The sequence below is a fragment of the Poromitra crassiceps genome (genome assembly GCF_964638095.1).
Source record: "Poromitra crassiceps genome assembly, chromosome: 3".
In the NCBI taxonomy this organism is placed as follows: domain Eukaryota; kingdom Metazoa; phylum Chordata; class Actinopteri; order Beryciformes; family Melamphaidae; genus Poromitra; species Poromitra crassiceps.
In genome coordinates, this window is record NC_139625.1 from 92,288,583 (window position 1) to 92,308,493 (window position 19,911).

A 19,911-nucleotide genomic window follows, 5' to 3' on the forward strand; every position below is an offset into this window, starting at 1 on the left:
AGGAGGTATGACTGTTGCTCTGTTATTGTGACAGGCATTGTAACAACCATCATCATAGCAGCGCAGACACCAGGACTTTTCATTACATCCAAGCACACAGTCAGCACCCTCTCCTTTCCTGCTGATTCCTCTGTAAGCCACTCCTATAGAAACCCCTTCTTCCCTCTCCACCTCCCAGTAACAGCGACCAGTGAGACCATCTCTACACAGCAGCTGAGCCTTACTGTCAAATCTCTCTGGGTGATCAGGATATGGCTGCCACTCTTCCACCCTCGTCACCTTTCTGTTGTCTTCAGACAGGAGGAGGTATCTGCTTGCTGTGTTTGGGTCCAGTGTGAGTTCACAGGCATCTGAAGGAGAGAACAAGACTCAATACAGCAGCAGCTTCTCATCTAACACACCTGTTGTGTTTACTATTGGTGGATTTATTCACAGATTGACTGTTGCATGAGGACACATTCTGTCAGCCATCTTTTTTCAGAGTAGGATTTGAATGAATAGATGTCACACATGAGCTTTATATGTAGGAGTTCATTTGCAAAAGCAGATATCTCCTTTGTATTTATCCAACTTATTATAGATGTATGTCTATTCATATTATATGTATTTTCTTTTATAAATTACAATTAACACATTGACTGCCAGCCCTTTTTTCAATGCTGTAGGTAAGTTCTGCCAGTTTTTTTTTTTGAGGATTCTGGCTCATTTTACAAGAGCCGAGGATTCTTTTCTGTTAAGACTTCGTGAACACCAATCATCTAAAAAGAACTAATAGAATGTGTGCTTTCTCTGTCTAAAAGAGTTAGTTTGTAGAGTTAGTAGTTATGTAGATATTAGCCGTTGAGTACAGCATGGTTTCAGCTGTCTGAGAGTGAAAGCTGAGATAATCGCAGTTTTGTGAAATTCAATCAAACAGGCAGAACAGTCACTTTAACCATTTATTTTTGGCATCAGTGAGAAATCAGACATCCAAACAATATAGTTCCGAACGCCCTCTCCTTCAACTCCCCCCTCCGTGGGCGTGTCTAGTGGCTTTCAGCCTGCGTTTGTCACAAGCGAGTGCTCTGCTGCTGCTGCTGCCCTCCCTCCCTGGCAGCGAGTTTGAGCAGCCTCCCTCCCTGGCAGCGAGTTTGAGCAGCCTCCCTCCCTGGCAGCGAGTGTGGATAGGGCTCACTCGTCTCTTGGGTTTGAGAGCCCCGATGAAGCCCCATGCGACTCTAGGCTTTATGCTGCCCACCCAGTCCATTTCTGGAACCCCCCACCGCAGCAGCGCGAAAGCGTCCCCGCCTACAGTATGAGAATGAGGCTCGTTCGTTTCTGGGTTTTCGGAATGCGTGCGATTCTGGCCTTTCTGCGGGCGTTTCAAAGTGTGTTTCACCCATAATATATTATGCAAATTTGCAATCCCCCGTGTGCTGCTGCTGGCGCGGCCCGAGAGCGGCGAGTCTGGTGACTGATGACTGTAAAATCGGCAAGCCATTTCCTTGAGAATGGAGGAAGCAGCCGCGGGAGGCGGCTGCTTTTGGTTGACTTTGTCTCTGTCGGGAGAGCACCGTCGCCACCTAGCTGGTCGGTAAAATAGATTATACACATTCTCTTCCTCCAATTCTGGTATAGGAGACGTAAAAGGGGTTGATTGATGTCCCACCGTCAAAAAAAAAAAATGTTTATGTAAGCCGAGATATCTCGTCCTTGGCACTCAACGGTTGGATCATGTAAGCCGAGATATCTCGTCCTTGGCACTCAACGTGTTAAACCATTTTCACCTAAACATTTTCACACAAACAAATGTGTTTGTGTGTGCGTGTGCGTGCGTGTGTGTGTGTGTGTGAGAGAGAGAGCATGTGCGTACGCTCGTGATTGTGTTTATTTGTTTATTAAAAGGTCCCCCCATTAGCTGACGCCAACACGACAGTATTCCTGGGGTGTGTGTGACTCAATGTTCATATGTTGGTACAGACTGGAGTCACATGACCAGACTGAGTCTATACACTAACAGACTCAATGTTCATATGTTGGTACAGACTGGAGTCACATGACCAGACTGAGTCTATACACTAACAGACTCAATGTTCATATGTTGGTACAGACTGGAGTCACATGACCAGACTGAGTCTATACACTAACAGACTCAATGTTCATATGTTGGTACAGACTGGAGTCAGATGACCAGACTGAGTCTATACACTAACAGGAGTCATTCCACTCCTTTACATCATGTCTGTAACTTGAGTTTCATCTGTATTCTGTCTCCACTCAGTAACTCAGTGATGCTGTGTCAGCTCAGTGCCATCAGCTGTATGGTGTGTGTGTGTGTGTGTGTGTGTGTGTGTGTGTGTGTGTGGGGGGGGGGGGGGGGGGGGGGCTGACTTACAATAGAGGGCATGTCTGTCTGTAAAACACTTCAGTGAAGACTGCTCTCTCGCTCTCTCCTTCTCTCTCTCTCTCCCTCTCCACATATCTCTCTCCCAATCTCCCTCCCACTCTCTCTCTCCCAATCTCCCTCCCTCTCTCTCTCACTCTCTCTCTCTCACTCTCTCCCCCTCTATCTCTCTATGTGTCCCTCTCTCCCTCTGTCTCTCTCTCTCTCTCCCTCATTCTCTGTCTCTCTCCCTGTCTCTCTCCCCCTCTATCTCTCTCACTCTCTCTCTCTCACTCTCTCCCCCTCTATCTTTCTATGTGTCCCTCTCTCTCTGTCTCTCTCTCTCTCTCTCTCTCTCTCTCTCTCTCTCTCTCTGTCTCTCTCCCTATCTCTCTGTCTAGGAACTTGTTGGTTGAATGCGTGGACTGAAAGACTGAGTAATCAGGAGTGGGAAATGTTACAGGACTATCTAAGTGGAACGGACAGTCCTAATGATGGGGATCCGTTTCCTGAACTGGGTCCTCAAATAGACCAAACTGGACTGATGGGACCATTGTTGGCTTATAAAAACGTTGAATCTACAGACCTGTACATGTTGAATGGGAAGGCAATGTATAAATACTGTGTGCAAGCTTTAAACAAGAACATGCTGAGTGGGAGAACAGACAGTGTGTGTGGAGAGAGAGACTGAATGTGCAGGATGACTGTAAACCAGTGTGGAGGCTGTTTTATAAAGCACCATTAAACAAGAGGCCAGGTGACCTGCAGTGGCCAATATTGAAGGGAGCAGTGGCAGTCAATAGTTTTGTCTCCAAGTTCAATCCAACAGTGTCCAACAACTGTCCTTTTTGTCAAGAACCAGAGTCTGTTTTTCACTGTTTTCTGGAGTGTAAAAGACTTGAAGTACTGTTTGGAATTGTAGAATATGTGTTTGTCAAATGTGGGGAGAGTTGGAGGGAAACTGCTTTTATTTTTGGTGCTGGTTATAAAAGGGCAAATGCAATGAAGTGGGAGCTGTTGAACTTTGTAGTGGGACAGGCCAAATTGTCAATTTACAAAAGCCGGAAAAATCAAAAAGAAAATGTTTCAGGTGGGGAGTTGCTGCCATTGTTTAAGGCTTTGGTACGAACTGGAATCACAGTGGAAATTTAGGTTTTATTCACTCATGAATGATTTTGTTTTTTGATTTGATTTGATTTTTTTGTCTCGTTGGTGCTTCACTGATGCTCTGTGTTTGTTTGTTGATGGGCAGCTCTGTTTTAACCCTTTGTTTCTGTGAGAAGTTCCATGCTGTCTATGTGTCAATATGTTTAATTGATTAATGATTTAATCAGGTATTTTATGCTAAAAATGTCCTTTATTTATGGAAAATAAAGGTTCTTAAAAATAAAAAATGTCTCTCTCTCTCCCTCTCTCCCTCTCCCTCATTCTCTGTCTCTCTCTGTTCCTTTGTCCCTCTCTCTCTGTCTCTCCCTCTCTCTCCATCTGTGTCTCTCTCCCTCTCTCTCTCTCTCCCTCTCTGTCCCTCTCTCTCTCCCTCTCTCTGTCTCTCTCCCTCCCTCTCTCTCTCTCTCTCCCTCTCTCTATCCCCCTCTCTCTCTCTCTCTCTCACTCTCTCCCTGTATCTCTCTCCCTCTCTCTCTGTCTGTCTCTCCCTCTTACTCAACCTCTCTCTCTGTCTCTCTATCCCTCTCTCTCTCACTCTCTCCCCCTCTATCTCTCTCCCTCTCTCTCTGTCTCTCTCTCCCTCCCTCCCTCTCTCTCTCTCTGTCTCTCTCTCTCCCTCTCTGTCTCTCCCTCTCCCTCATTATCTGTCTCTCTCTGTCTCTCTCTCCCTCTCTATATGTCTGCCTGTAAAACACTTCAGTGAAGACTGCTCTCTCTCTCTGTCTCTCTCCTTCTCTCTGTCCCCCCCTCTCTACATCTCTCTCCCCCTCTCCCTCTCCATCTCCACATCTCTCTCTCCCTCTCCCTCTCCATATCTCTCCCCCCTCTCTCTCTCCCTCTCCCCCTGGCTCTCTCTCTCCCTCCCTCATTCTCTGTCCCTCTCTGTCTCTCTCACTCTCTCCCTCCCTATGTGTCCCTCTCTCCCTCTGTCTCTCTCTCCCTCTCCCTCATTATCTGTCACTCTCTCTCTCCCTCTTTATCCCTCTCCCTGTCTCTCTCCCCATCTCTCTGTCTCTCCCTCTCTCTGTCTCTCCCCCCTCTCTCTCTGTCTCCCTCTCTGTCTCTCCCTCTCCCTCATTATCTGTCTCTCTCTCTCTGTCTCTCTCTCCCTCTCTATCTGTCTGCCTGTAAAACACTTCAGTGAAGACTGCTCTCTCTCTCTCTCTCTCTCTCTCTCTCCTTCTCTCTATCTCCCTCTATACATCTATCTCTCTCTCTCTCCCACTCTCCCTCCCACTCTCTCTCTCCCACTCTCCCTTCCTCTCTGTATCTCTACCTCCCTCTCTCTTTGTCTGTCTCACACTCTCTCCCTCTCTATCTCTCTCTCTCTCCCTCATTCTCTGTCCCTCTCTCTCCCTCTCACTCTCACCCCCTCTATCTCTCTCCCTCTCCCTCATTCTCTCTCCCTCTCTCTCCCTCCCTCCCTCCCTCTCTCTCTCCCTCATACTCTCCCTCTCTCTCTCCATCTCTCTCACTCTCTCTCTCTGTCTCTCTCTCTCACTCTCTCTCCCGGTCTCTCTCTCTCTCTCCCTCTCTACATCTCTCTCTCCCTTTCCCACTCTCTCTCCCACTCTCCCTCTGTCTCTATCCCCCTCTATCTCTCTCCCTCTCCCTCTCTATCTCTCTCTCCCTCTCACTCTCTCTCCCTCATTCTCTCTCCCTCTCTCTGTCTCTCTCTCTCTCTCTGTCTCTCCCTCTGTCTCTCTCCCTCCCTCCCTCCCTCTCTCTCTCCCTCTCTCTCTGTCTCTCTATCCCTCTCTCCCCCCTCTATCTCTCTCCCTCTCTCTCTCCATCTCTCTCTGTCTCTCTCGCGCTGTACGAGAAAGCGACCACTGCTCCTGGCCTGCCCCCCGGAGGAAAGGACAAAGCCAGGATGGGTTAAATGCAGAGGACAAATTTCACCGGCCACCGTCAGCATGTGTGTGTTGTGGCCCTCCGTGCATGTGTTGATTGTAATCGTGTGACAATAAAGACGGGCTTGTCCGTCTGAAATCGTTTTTTTTTTAAAATCTCTCCCGGTCTCTCTCTCTCTCTCTCCCTCTCTACATCTCTCTCTCCCTCTCCCACTCTCTCTCTCCCACTCTCTCTCCCACTCTCCCTCTCTCTCTCTCTGTCCCTCTCTGTCTCTCTCGCACTCTCTCCCCCTCTATCTCTCTACCTCTCCCTCTCTATGTGTCCCTCTCTCCCTCTGCCTCTCTCCCTCTCCCTCATTCTCTGTCCCTCTCTATCTCCCTCTCTCTCTCTCCCTGTCTCTCTCTCTCTCTCGCCCTCTCTGTCTCTCTCCCTCCCTCTCTCTCTCTGCCTCTCTCTATTCCTCCCTCATTCTCTCCCTCTCTCTCCCCCTTCTATCTCTCTCCATCCCTCTATGTCTCTCTCTCCCTCTCTGTCTCTCTCTCTCTCTGTCTCTCTATCCCTCTCCCTCATTCTCTCCTTCTCTCTCCCCCTTCTATCTCTCTATCTCCCTCTCTGTCTCTCTCTCCCTCTCCCTCATTATCTCTCTCTCTCTCTCCCTCATTCTCTGTCCCTCTCTCTCCCTCTCACTCCCTCCCCCTCTATCTCTCTCCCTCTCTCTGTCTCTGTCTGTCCCTCTCTCTCTCTGTCTCTCTCTCTCCCTCATTCTCTGTCTCTCTCCCTCTCTCTCCCTCTCTCTCCCCCTCTCTCTCTCTCTCCCACTCTCCCTCTCCCTCCCTCTCCCTCTGTCCCTCCGTCTCCCTCTGTCTCTCTCCATCTCTCTCTGTGTCTCTCTCTCACTCTCTCTCTCTCTCTCACTCTCTCTTCCGGTCTCTCTCTCTCTCTCTCCCTCTCTACATCTCTCTCTCTCCCTCTCCCACTCTCTCTCTCCCACTCTCCCTCTGTCTCTCTCTCCCTCTCTCCCTCATTCTCTGTCTCTCTCTCACTCTCTCCCCCTCTATCTCTCTACCTCTCCCTCTCTATGTGTCCCTCTCTCCCTCTGCCTCTATCCCTCTCCCTCATTCTCTGTCCCTCTCTATCTCCTTCTCTCTCCCTGTCTCTCTCTCTCTCACCCTCTCTGTCTCTCTCCCTCCCTCTGTCTCTCTCCCTCTCTCTCTGTCTCTCCCTCTCCCTCATTATCTGTCCCTCTCTCTCCCTCTCTATCTGTCCCCCTCTATCTCTCTCCCTCTCTCTGTCTCTGTCTGTCCCTCTCTGTCTCTCTCTCTTTCCCTCTCTGTCTCTCCCTCATTCTCTCTCTCTCTCTGTGTCTCTCTCTCTCCCTCTCTCTCTCACACTCTGTCTCTCTCCCTCTCTCTCTCACTCTCTCTCCCTGTATTTCTCCCCCCTCTATCTCTCTCCTCCTCTCGCTCTCTCTCTCTCTCCCTCTCTCTCTGTCTCTCTCTCCCTCTCTGTCTCTCTCTCTCTGTCTCTCTCTCTCTCACTCTCTCCCTGTATTTCTCCCCCCTCTATCTCTCTCCCCCCCTCTCTCTCTCACTCTCTGTCTCTCTCTCTCCCTCTCCCTCATTCTCTGTCTGTCGGTCAGGTGACCTGCAGTGGTGAATATTGAAGGGAGCAGTGGCAGTCAGTAGTTTTGTCTCCAAGTTAAATCTAACAGTGTCTAACAACTGTCCTTTTTGTCAAGAACCAAAGTCTGTTTTTCACTGTTTTCTGGAGGGTAAAAGACTGTACTGTTTGGAATTGTAGAATATGTGTTTGTCAAATGTGGGGAGAGTTGGAGTGAAACTGCTTTTATTTTGGTGCTGGTTATAAAAGGGCAAATGCAATGAAGTGGGAGCTGTTGAACTTTGTAGTGGGACAGGCCAAACTGTCAATTTACAAAAGCCGAAAAAATCAAATAGAAAATGTTTCAGGTGGGGAGTTGCTGCCATTGTTTAAGGCTTTGGTACGAGCTGGAATCACAGTGGATTTTAGGTTTTATTCACTCGTGAATGATTCTGCTGTTTTTTTGTCTCGTTGGTGCTTCACTGATGCTCTGTGTTCGTTTGTTGACGGGCAGCTCTGTTTTAACCCTTTGTTTCTGTGAGAATTTACATGCTGTCTATGTGTCAATATGTTTCATTGATTAATGATTTATTCAGGTATTTTATGCTAAAAATGTCATTTATGGAAAATAAAGGTTCTTAAAAATAAAAATAAATTATCTCTCTCTCCCTCTCTCTCTCTCCCTCATTCTCTGTCCCTCTCTCTCTCCCTCTCTCCCTCTCTCTGTCTCTCCCTCATTCTCTCCCTCTCTCTCTGTCTCTCTATCCCTCTCTCACTCTCTCCCCCTCTATCTCTCTCCCTCCCTCCCTCTCTCTCTCTGTCTCTGTCTCTCCCTCTCCCTCATTCTCTGTCTCTCTCTCCCTCTCTATATGTCTGCCTGTAAAACACTTCAGTGAAGACTGCTCTCTCTTTCTCTGTCTCTCTCCTTCTCTCTCTCTCCCCCTCTCTACATCTCTCTCCACCTCTCCCTCTCCATCTCCACATCTCTCCCTCCCTCTCCATCTCCACATCTTTCTCTCCCACTCTCCCTCCCTCTCTCTCTCCCTCTGTCCCTATCTACCTGTCTCTCCCTCTGGCTCTCTCCCTCCCTCATTCTCTGTCCCTATCTCTCTCTCTCTCTCCCTCTCTATGTGTCCCTCTCTCCCTCTGTCTCTCTCTCCCTCTCCCTCATTATCTGTCACTCTCTCTCTCCCTCTCTATCCCTCTCCCTGTCTCTCTCCCCCTCTCTCCGTCTTTTCCTCTCTCTCTCTCTCCCTCCCTCTCTGTCTCTCTCTCTCCCTCTCTGTGTGTGTGTGTGTGTGTGTGTGTGATTGTGTGTGTGTGTGTGTGTGTGTGTGTGTGCTGATTTGTGTGTGTGTGTGTGTGTGTGTGTGTGTGTGTGTGTGTGTGTGTGACACTAACCCCGCCCATGTGAGGTGTAGAGTGAGCAGCTGCTATTTGGACTCAATAGTAGTGACATGATTTCATAGGTGTGCTGCTTGGTGCTGTTCCCTATGAAGGCAGGCAGCTCAGCCTGTTTGAAACAAGGACTTTTCATTTTTATAAAGAAGATTTTTGTGAAGAATTCCTGAAGTGGACTAACCCCCTTGTATTGTGGAATGGACCAATTCTTTTTCTGGGGAACCAGGCTGGTGGGAGGAAAATCCAGTCAGGAGGTGGATCATGCAGAGTTCCCACTAGGCCCTCAGAGCCCTCGGCGAGCTGTTTTTGGAGCTCAGCGACAAACCCCCCCTGATCAGAGGCAAATCACGTTGGCACGTCGGCGCTCGCTTGTTAAGTGTGAACTGTGCACAGACGCGAGCGGGGAGCTCCCCTGAGCACTCACTCACCGACTCACAGAGGTCAGGATATCTAGCCTGCTTGATATCTAGTCGTGTTGGGAGTGTGGTCAGGACAGAAGAGACAGACACGGCCAGGGTGATGTGTGCTGTCTGCAGCATGTTACAAACAGTCAAGTGGTCTGACTGAGGAGGTCATTCTCCAGGAACTGTCCCACAACCAAAAAACTAATTTAAAAAGCATTTAAGTAGCTATGAAAATCTTATGTTTACTAAAATCATTCTATTATCCATTCGAAACCCAAATAATATTTGAGATAGCCGTAAACTTAATAACTCAGACTTAATAAATCTAACATTGAACCAATTTTGGAGAATGACCCATCGATTAGGGCTGTGAATCTTCACTGGCCTCACGATTCGATTAGATTACGATTCATCTGTCAACGATTCGATTCGATTTGATTAAACGATGCATCACGATGCATCGCGATGCATCTTAAATCGATGCATCACTTTTTCCGCAATACATGATTTCTTTTTTCTCACTTTCAACCCTTTAACCCATTGATACCTGATGCAGCATTTGTGTGCGTATCCCTTTAAGACCGCGAACCGCGTTAACGCGGTTCGCGGTCTTAAAGGGATACGCACACAAATGAGGGATATACACGCAAATGCTGCATCAGGTATCAATGGGTTAAAGGGATAGTTCTGTTTGTTTGAAGTTGGGTCCTATGAGGTACTCTCATACAGTCAGTGCACTGGGTAAAGCACTCTGGACGCATCGCGCACCGAGATAGGAGAACTGCACTCTGCTGCGGCAGGCACAGAGAGCTGTCTGCTGAGTGTGAAGGGGGCCATGAGCAAAAACATAAAAAACAACAGAAAGAATACATAAAGTGCTTCCATACTGCTCACCTGGCATAATGCAAGTCTCCACAAGCCCTGAGATGCTAAGTTGACTTGAAAATATGTAATGTACACCCTGTTTTTAGCTAAAATCGTCACTATAGCAAGGTTGTACCCTAGTTGTTGTAATTTCAGCTGCTAGCTCCAGTGACGATTTCAGCTAAAAACAGGGTGTACATGACATCTTTTCAAGTCAACTTGGCATCTCAGGGCTTGTGGAGACTTGGATTATGCCAGGTGAGCAGTATGGAAGCATTTAATGTATTTTTTCTGTTGTTTTTTTCTGTTGTTTTGTTAATCGATGCAGAATCGTGCACGTCCGCATCGCGATGCATCTCATAATCGATTATTTTTGACACCCCTACCATCGATGTGCGAGCGTGTGTTTAGAAAGAATAAAGCCGGTGTGATACTGCGTTTCCAGACTCGTCGGGGGATTCTCCTGGTGAAATATTTGTAATGTGCCTGTTGCAGCTCAGTCATATATTGTGAAAACCACAACGACTCAAAGACTCTTGATTAGAAGACAGACAGTTGTATAGTGTGAAAGGAACAGAGACTGCTGACTCACGAGGATCTTGTAGTCTGTACATACATCAGCATCCAGCACTTGAACAGGGCAGTCGCTTTTCTTTCTCGCTCTCCCTTATCTCCCTTCTTTCCCTCTGCCTGCAACAACACCCAGAGCAAACTTGCATTCGTCTACTCGAAATGACAAATATGGATTTATTGGATTTACTAAGCTGGTCTCTCAATGCAAAGCAACTAAACTTTGAAGAATGCGGGGTCCGGGGAGCCCCCACCCTCTGCCCAGACGGATCTTTCGCCGCGGGATACGGGAAGACAACAGCGATTGACCCTAGGCTGTGACGTCATGAAAATTGAGACGGGCGGTCAGTGAATTTGAACTGTGATATATCATAGAAATTCCACTGATCTGCAAGAACTAAGTTGGGAATCAGAGACTTGACACCTGCTGTTGACTTTCTGGTCTGTGTGACCCTGGTCTGTGTGACGTGAAAGGAATTCCAGGCAACCAAAACATTTCATCCTAATCTGGACTCTCTACTGCCAAGGACGCAGCTCTCCTGATATTTCGTCTACAACTGAGCTCTTCCCCCCCCAAACCCCCCGCCTTGTTCCCCCCGACAGCTCTTGCATCATCCACCCCCCCACCCCCCCCTCTCCCTCTTCCTCCGATACATTCCATCTGGCGCTGATGACAGCGAGCCACTTGCGATGTTTGAGGAGCTAATGCAACGGTGGCGCTGCGCACGCGGCGACCCGGCTGAGGGCAGTAGATGGTCTTTTGGAATCTGTACATAATGCAACAAATGTTTATGTATTGTATAATATTGAAGTGTGCCTTATTACTTTTTCAAACTAGTAATAATGTATCTCAATTCTGAAGTGTGCCTTCATTACTACTATCAAATTAGTAATGATGTTGTAATTTCCACTACTGTCTGATGTGAACCAAAGTGCCCTTCTGGGACATGCATTAAACTGATTGATTGATTGATTGATTGATTGTACGTGCTATAGCCTGTCCAGAAGGAGAGCGTAGGAACTTTCCTCTATCATCCAAGCCTGTCTAGGTGAGTGGAAATTGAACTCACAAACAGTGACTGGATAACATTGCACTGTTGGGCTGGTTCGTGCATATAGGCGACATAGCCGACCGCCTATGGCGCCACCTTGTGGAGGCGGAAAGATGAGGCAAAAAAACAAACAACCCACACAATAAAACCAAAATAAAATGTGGTAAATTGTGGTGGTTTGTGGTTGCTGGTTGGTTGATCAAATTTGCTGCCTTATAGTCATTTGCTGAGGAATGGGTCAATCACGCTCATACTGTGGCGCTGCACCAATGACTGGTGCACCTGCAGCACCCGCCTACCTGCTCCCGCGGTGGCCCGCCCTCACCCCAACAATGCCACAAAGAAAGAAAAAAAGAAAGCAAAGCGAAAGAAAGCGCCAGTTTGAAAACATAAACGCGCGAACAGCAGAGGGGTTCCTTGTTAAGGTTTATTGAACCCAGGTTCAATGCCAGCAGCAGCAGCAGCAGCAGCAGCAGCAGAAGCATATCTACTACCGTCCGTGCTGCTAACACCATCCCTCGCCCGACCCGGTGCTGCACCTTCAAGTGTGCCGGCGCCCGAGACAACTAGCACTGTGCTAGCTGCTACTGCTAGTAGCACTAGCACATCTACCACTACTGCTGTTGCTACATGTAGTAGGCTACTACTAGAAATGCTGCACCCGGGAGTAGCAGGGAAGACGCCCCTTCTTCTTCACGTCCACTGCCACCGGAGCCTGCCAGGTGTGCTGCCTGGCCCGCCGTGACCGTGAGCAGGGAAGCCCCTCCACCAGAGACTGTGTCAGCTGGCTCAAGCAGTGAAAACTGAGTCTCTAAAGTCTAAACTGATTTACTGAGTCTCAGGATATAATAACTGGACAACAAGATGATGATATTTTGAATCATCCCAGCAGCAGCGCAACTGACGTTACTGACTCCGAGCAAGAGGATATTATAACGGTACAAGGTGAGGAAGATGTCATGCCCAGGCCACGGTGTGGCCTGCTCTGCATGCTGAGTGACATTTTCCTGAGGAGCTGAACTCAGTGGACTTTATGTTTATAATAGAGAAATAAGTTCTGTTTATTCCTTGTGTAGTCTGTCTGTTCCCCACCTGTTCATGTTCCCTTGTTAGTCTGCCTTAATTCCTCCCACCTGTTGCCTATGTCTCGTTAGTCTGCCCTATTACCTGAGTTCTCCCCACCAATCAGTTCTCCCGTTTTGCCCTGTGTTCCTGCCTCCCCAGCTGTCCCTCATGTGTGATTAGTTAGCTGTCTATATATTGTCTGAGTCTGTGTGTGGTGTTTGTCGGAACATTGTCTATCTGTGGTTGGTCGTGGTATGTATCAGTAACCCTGTCCTAGTGCTCTGAGTTTTTGGCTGTAGTCTAGCTGTGTGCTAGCCCTGTTTTTGTTCTTTTGTATGTAAAGTTTGAAGTAAACCTTTGATGCTCCTGGAAACCTTGCCTGCTGCTTATCTTTGTCCTGCGTTTGGGTCCACACATCACACCACCTACTAACCAAATCGTAACAGAAGATTTTTATTTGAATGATCCCAGCAAATGGCCAGAAATAATAATGAAAGGACTAAAAGAAATCTTGATGGAGAGGGGACCATATCAAGTCAAAGGACTTGATACCTGTAATATACAGGCTTATTTTTCTTTAAATCAAAATTATTGTTCTATTTTCTAATACTTCTATTTTCTATATAAATGCTGCTATGTTCCACCTTGTATTCTCCGTGTTTGTAGGTCTGATTGTGTGCTTTCCTGACCAATGTGCGATCTGAACTTTGTTGTATCTCTTACATGATCTATAATTGTAAATCGTTTGATACGGTCGTTTTCTTGTTTGTACCCATCTACGTTCGGCGGTTTATGTAAATGTTTACATCATTTAATGTACTTCCGGTTTTGACTGTATTTAACCGGCATGTCCGCCTACTGCGGCACAACACTGAGGAAGGCCTGCGTACTGAAACATTTGTTGCTGTGCTGCTGCCCTACCCAGACTAAGGTATTAAACCCATTAAAAGGACATTTTGTGTGCTGGCTTTTTCTGCTGTGACTTGATATTGCGTGTGCCCTGCACCGGAGCTGTATATTTTTGGAGTGTGCTCGCTGTTCACTTTTTCCAGGATGTTTTCTCAACCCTGCTGAACACAGGAGGGGCAGCAGATTATGGTGCAGCGGTCGCAGCACTGAATGCCTACTTCGTACTGCAAGTAAACACTGCGATCGCCCGCCAAGCTTTCTACCAGATAACACAGACTGTGCAGCAGTTTGTAACAAGATTATGCCAAGCTGCTAAAGACTGTGCTTTTGCTGCAGACCCGTCCTCCACCTATGGCCATCCCTGCTGCTGCTTCTCCCTCTGTTCCATCCCCTACATCCCACCCCTCCCCTGTGTCACACTCTGCCCATGTTAATGTTAGTCCCATCCCCTACATCCCACCTCTCCCCTGTGTCACACTCTGTTTCTCCCTCTGTTCCATCCCCTACATCCCACCTCTCCCCTGTGTCACACTCTCCCCATGTTAATGTTAGTCCCATCCCGGCCTCTGGCGGGGTGAGGGCCGTGCTTCACAATTTGGCAGAGCTATTAAGCCTGTTAGGAGGCTCATAGAGTCTATGGTCTCAAAGCACCACACAGTGTTGATTTGATTGTTTGTCTTTCAAGAAGCTTCAAGTATGTATGTATTTTGAACGTAGAACCCTGGTTTCCCTGGCCAGTGACACTTAGGAATAGACTAGATGACAACCAGGTATAGATTGGTGACAAACTGGAGAGACAGTTGACGGTCGGAGAGATGGCAACCCGGTACGGGATGGGTTAGCACCCCAGACTGGCTCTCTTGTGAGGGAGAAATCCACAAACGCTACGGATTAGTCTCCCGAAAATCTGTGTAAACATCGGCACGGCCTGGGGTCCTCCAGGCTAGAGCGAGGTGCTCGGCGCAGCCGGATGACGTGCAGCGCACAGGCCTTCTTGAGGCATCTATTTTTCCATTGGATGCCTGACAACCAGGTACAGAGCTGTATGCCTGGGTTGTTGGGAGAGGGCCTGGTAAGACGAAGGAGGAGAGCGGCTGGGAGACAACCCACAATGCCTTAGCCTCCATGCACCGAAGGGTCTTTCAATGCTGCGACGTAGCAGTAGCTTTATTGCAGCGGATTGGGAGTGATCAACCCTTCCGCGGGCAACGTTGCAGACAGAGTAGGAAGGCTGATCCGTAGCGGCTGCTTCCGGGACGCGGGTCGGGGTCTTAATCGGCCTCGGCTGGGTCTACTGGGCGAGGGTGTATGATGTTGAACTGACCCGAAACACCTTACGACCCCAGTCAACATCACTGATGACGCGTCCCAGCGCATGCCGAATCGCCAGGGCGCATGCGCACGCAGCGACCGGCAGCAAGGAGTAGCATAAGACAGTTTGTTGTCTGTAGTTTGTGTTTTTTCAGACGTTCTATGTTTTTATGTGTCCTACCCGACAACCAAGCCTGTGGTCTATTTGTGCATCGATTACGGACACTTCTTGGCTGAGTTTGCCGAGTGAATAGCAAGCATTGTAACCCCAGCGTGGCTCGTTTTCAGCCAGGGCCTGGGAGTTTTTGGCCACAAAAAGAACACGAACCCTCCATTTATGAACCTTATATCTCTACGGGACCACGAACACCTTTGAAGGACAACTCTTCTGCCAATCTACCCCAGCGTGGCTCGCTTTTAGCCCAGGTCTGGGTGCTATGGTCGCCGAAAGTGAGAACTCCAAAGTCCCGCTAGCCGCTAGCTAGCCAGAGCTAGGCTAGGTAAACAGAGAGATGACGGCGGCCCTGGGAATGATCGGAGCAGAAACCCTCCTGCATAACTGAGCCTGAACTCTCTTGCCTGCCTGGGATCTATTTATTTTTCCTAATCATGTATTTACTTGCTCTACTTTTGATGCTGCTGGTGTTTCACCTAACATGGAGCCCGGGACACGCGCTGTTGTCTCCCAATCGGTCAGCCCGAACCCATTACACCAGAGAGCAGCTACTTCAATGGAGCAACACATTGGAGCCACCCGCGGACCTGATTCGGCCGAATCCTGCAGATCTACTGAGACCCAGCGATCCGAATCCATCCGGAGGTTCACCGCGTACGACTACGAGGCTCACCGCGTACGACTAGAAAACGAGGATCACCGCGGATGACTAGAAAACGAGGGAGGCGAGGAGGCACTCGTCTGAGGAAAAAACAACCCCTTTCCCGCATCCCGCTACCTTCTATCATCCTCTCCAACGCGCAGTCCCTCCGGAACAAATCCGAGGAATTACAGGCGCTGGTCCGCTGCAACCACGACTTCAGAGACTCATGCATTTTAGCCTTCACGGAGACATGGCTATCCGAACGGGACTCACCGACCTGGAGATCGATGGCTTTGGGTCACCTTTTCGTCTGGACAGGGATGCCTCATTCACGGGCAAGTCATCCGGCGGCGGGGTATGCTTATATATTAATGAACGATGGTGCAATGTTAAATCTGTTATTGTTAGGGAGAGTGTGTGTACTCCCGACGTCGAGTTGCTCTCTGTCTCTCTGCGGCCAGCTTACCTGCCGAGGGAGTTTCCACAGATATTTATTACAGTTGTATATATCCACCCAAAGGCTAATGAAGCTAGCGCCTGTGAGCATATACTCCGGGTTGTACAGAAACTACAACTAATCTCCCCAGACGCACCTAATCTCATCCTGGGCGACATGAACCATTGCTCTTTGAAAAAGACACTCAGAGACTTTCAACAGTATGTCACCTGCCCGACTAGATCCAATAAAATCCTAGACATGTGCTATGGAAATGTCAAAGATGCATATAAATCTGGAGCCCTCCCGCCCCTGGGTGCTTCCGATCATAACTGTGTACATCTTTTCCCTGTGTATCGCACTGCACTAAAACGTGGCAAAGTGCAGACCATTCGCATTAAGAACTGGAATGATGAAAGCTCCTGTGAGACCCTCCAGGGCCTACTGGAATCCACAGACTGGGACATGTTCACAGAGTCCTCTGCCGACATTAATGAGCTGACTGACGTGGTTACTAGTTGGTCCTTATACTGTGAAGATACTGTGATTCCTGATAAAATTATTAAAGTGTACCCGAACTCTAAACCGTGGATTTCCAAATCCCTCAAACTACTCCTCCAGAGGAAGAATACAGCCTTCAGAGAGGGAAACACTTTGGAATTGCGAAGTGTGCAAAAAGAAATAAAAAGAGAGGTAAGGGTCGGTAAAATGAAATACAAGGAAAAAATAGAAGCTCAACTTAGAGCAAACAACCTTGGCTCTGCCTGGGATGGCATGAAAACCATCACAGGGTTGAAAGAAAGCGGTAGGAAGAAGGTAATGTTAGACAATTATAACTGTGATCAACTACTGGCTCAAAGCCTCAATGATTTTTATGTTCGGTTTGATTCCCATGATTTTAGCGAAAATCACTCTGAGATCAGAAACAGACTTCTGTCTGCACCCCTCTCTAGCCCTTTTTTTAAAGAGCAGGACGTGATCAAGTGTTTTAAGAAATGCAATCCTCGGAAAAGCTCTGGCCCTGACTACATCGGAGGTCGCTTATTAAACACCTGCGCAGAACAATTAGGCCCCATTTTTTATCAAATTTTTAATTTGTCTCTTAATCAGCAGATGGTGCCGTCCCTTTGGAAGCAGTCAACTGTTGTTCCTGTTGCCAAGAGCAACAACCCAAAAACGCTTAACGACTTCAGACCTGTGGCTCTTACCTCCCTGGTCATGAAACAGTTTGAGTATTTAGTCAAGTCAGAACTTGTGGCAAAAACTGAGAGCCTACTAGACCCGCTCCAGTTTGCCTATAGAGAAGGGAGGGGCGTCCACTCTACTCAACCTACTTTATAAACATCTAGAGGGAAATAAAAACCATGCCAGGCTGCTTTTTATTGATTTTTCATCTGCGTTTAATACGATCCAGCCCCACGTTCTGGTAGAAGAACTAATTAAAACCTTCGGTCTAGATCCTTGTCTGGTGGGCTGGATCCTCGATTTCCTCACAAACAGATCCCAACGTGTCAGGGTTAACGGGACTCTGTCCAGCCTTCTGTCCACATCCACTGGTTCGCCTCAAGGCTGCGTTCTTTCCGCCTTTTTGTATATTCTTTACACCAATGCCTGTCGCAGTCTTCATGAAAACAGACACATCATCAAGTACGCTGACGATTCGGTCATCGTCAGCCTGCTTAGAGATGATGAGGTCGGTCACGGTCAGGTCGTGGAGGACTTTTTGTCCTGGTGTAGCGACGCCTTCCTTGAACTTAACATAACAAAAACTAAAGAGGTATGTATAGACTTTAGACGTAGCCCCTGTTCTACCCAGAAGAGTGTCGTTCATGGCCAACCAGTGGAGATCGTATCCAGTTACAAGTATCTGGGCACGATTATTGACAATAAACTGAAATTTGATGTAAACACTGACATGCTGTGCAAGAAGGGCCAGCAACGCCTTCACTGTCTTAGGAAACTAGCCAGGTTAAATGTCGACAAAAACCTGATGAAACTGTATTATAGTGCCTACATTCATTCGGTCATTTCCTTCTCCTCTGTCTGTTGGTACGGTAACCTGGCTATCAAAGATAAAAACTCTCTTTGGAGAATTGCGAAAACCGCTTCCAAAATTATTGGCATCCAACTGGAAAGCCTCGATCTCTTCTATAATCGACAGCTCCTCAAGAAAGCCTTGACCATCTGTTCCGACAGTGCACCCACTCAGTACAGAGTATACGCTACTGCCTTCTGGCTTTCGTTTTCGTGCCCCTAGGACTACAAAAAATAGGTACAAACATTCCTTCGTCCCTGCCTCGATCCGAGCAGTCAATGTTGCCAGAGGTAGGTAGAAATCGTACGTGATGTTTCAGTTCCTGATACTGACACTTGCACTGGCACTTTATGATGGCACTTTTATGATTTTATGATTCTATGATTTTATGATTTTTATTTTTATTTAAGATGGCACTTTTATTGTTTACTTCTTGTCTCTGTGAGGATGTCCTATTCATCCACCAGAGTTGGTTGCATTTTAATGTCAGTATTTGTCCCGTTGACTTTGCTGATAATTTTGTTTAATTTTTTCTTTTATCGTTTGCACCAGACTTGCTCAAGTTAGGTTGTCCCATGCTATGTTGTCAGTCACATGTCTGTTGTTGTTTTGTTTGCCTGCACTACTGCCTGCTGTAAACCAATTTGCCCTTTCGGGACACTAATAAAGAACTTGAACTTGAACTTGAACTTGAAGTATGTATTTTGAACGTAGAACCCTGGTTTCCCTGGCCAGTGACACTTAGGAATAGACTAGGTGACAACCAGGTATAGATTGGTGACAAACTGGAGAGACGGCAACCCGGTACGGGATGGGTTAGCACCCCAGACTGGCTCTCTCGTGAGGGAGAAATCCACAAACGCTACAGATTAGTCTCCCGAAAATCTGTGTAAACATCGGCGCGGCCTGGGGTCCTCCAGGCTAGAGCGAGGTGCTCGGCGTAGCCGGATGACGTGCAGCGCACAGGCCTTCTTGAGGCATCTATTTTTCCACTGGATGCCTGACAACCAGGTACAGAGCTGTATGCCTGTGTTGTTGGGAGAGGGCCTGGTAAGACGAAGGAGGAGAGCAGCTAGCCTAGGTAAACCCAGCCACCACGTGACCTGCTCTCTCAGTTCCCAGTCACTATCGTCTAGCGAACGGGCCATTCAAATCGATTTCCGCGGCGGTTGAAAGACTCCCGCAGACCCGCAGCCACCCCGCAGCCAATGAGTGACGGCGTGACTGCCAACATCAGTCCTGCCGTGATCGGCCAATCAGAGAGTGCGTCTTTGTCAATGACGTGTAACAGCTGCTGCGGCTAGCCATTAGCTTTTCGTCATTTCAAAGCATAGCTCCCGAGCTAGCTACTAGCTATGGCTATGAACAGCTACAGCTACGTATTGTTGTGTCGCCGTTAAATGCGCTAATGGAGGACCAGATACGCGAGGCTTCTAATCTGGGAATCAAGGCGTTGCAGATCGGTGGGGTGAATGATAAAGACAAGGACATGGACGCTGCAAGCTTGTGTATGCAAGTCCAGAGGCCTTGATGAAGAAAAAGTGGCGAAATATGCTGGCACCGGCTACACGAAAATTAACGTTATTAAATGCTGTAACGTTAACGGTAATTCTCATGTGTATGGTTTATTTAGCCTACTCAATCTCTTCTGAGATTATAACGTTAACCTGTTAGGACGCTGTGAGCTTGTGTATATAAGTCCAGAGAACTTGATGAAAACAAAGTGACAAAATATCCTGGCATCGGGTACACGAAAATTAACGTTATTAAATGCTGTAACGTTAACTGTAATTCTCATGTGTATTGTTTATTTAGCCTACTCAATCTCTCAGCCCATGTTGATGCTGAACCAAATGACCAGTCCGGCTGCAATGGTTGATTTGTGAGGTTAATGGCAGCCAACAGAACTTCATATTGTTTCCATACTGTACTGCATGTTGTACTGTTCATACTCAAATTGTACTTTTTTGAATGGAACTGAATAAAAATGTTTTTGTTTGATACTCTATTCTGTTGTATTGTCATGTGAGAATGAAAACAGCTATATTAACACTTTCAGTGCCA

General features: G+C 47.7%; 1 protein-coding gene across 1 annotated transcript in view; it reads right to left on the bottom strand.

Moving 5' to 3' along the window:
• LOC310773362 (NACHT, LRR and PYD domains-containing protein 3-like) overlaps positions 1–19,911 on the bottom strand; it is a gene marked incomplete at its 5' end in the record, with an annotated part of 72,720 nt that overhangs the window by 333 nt on the left and 52,476 nt on the right. The window contains one exon of the mRNA XM_083633231.1: positions 1–342. This exon is cut by the window's left edge and continues 333 nt beyond it. Within this exon, the coding sequence (XP_083489357.1) occupies positions 1–342 (342 nt within the window). The remainder of the gene's footprint in view (positions 343–19,911) is intronic.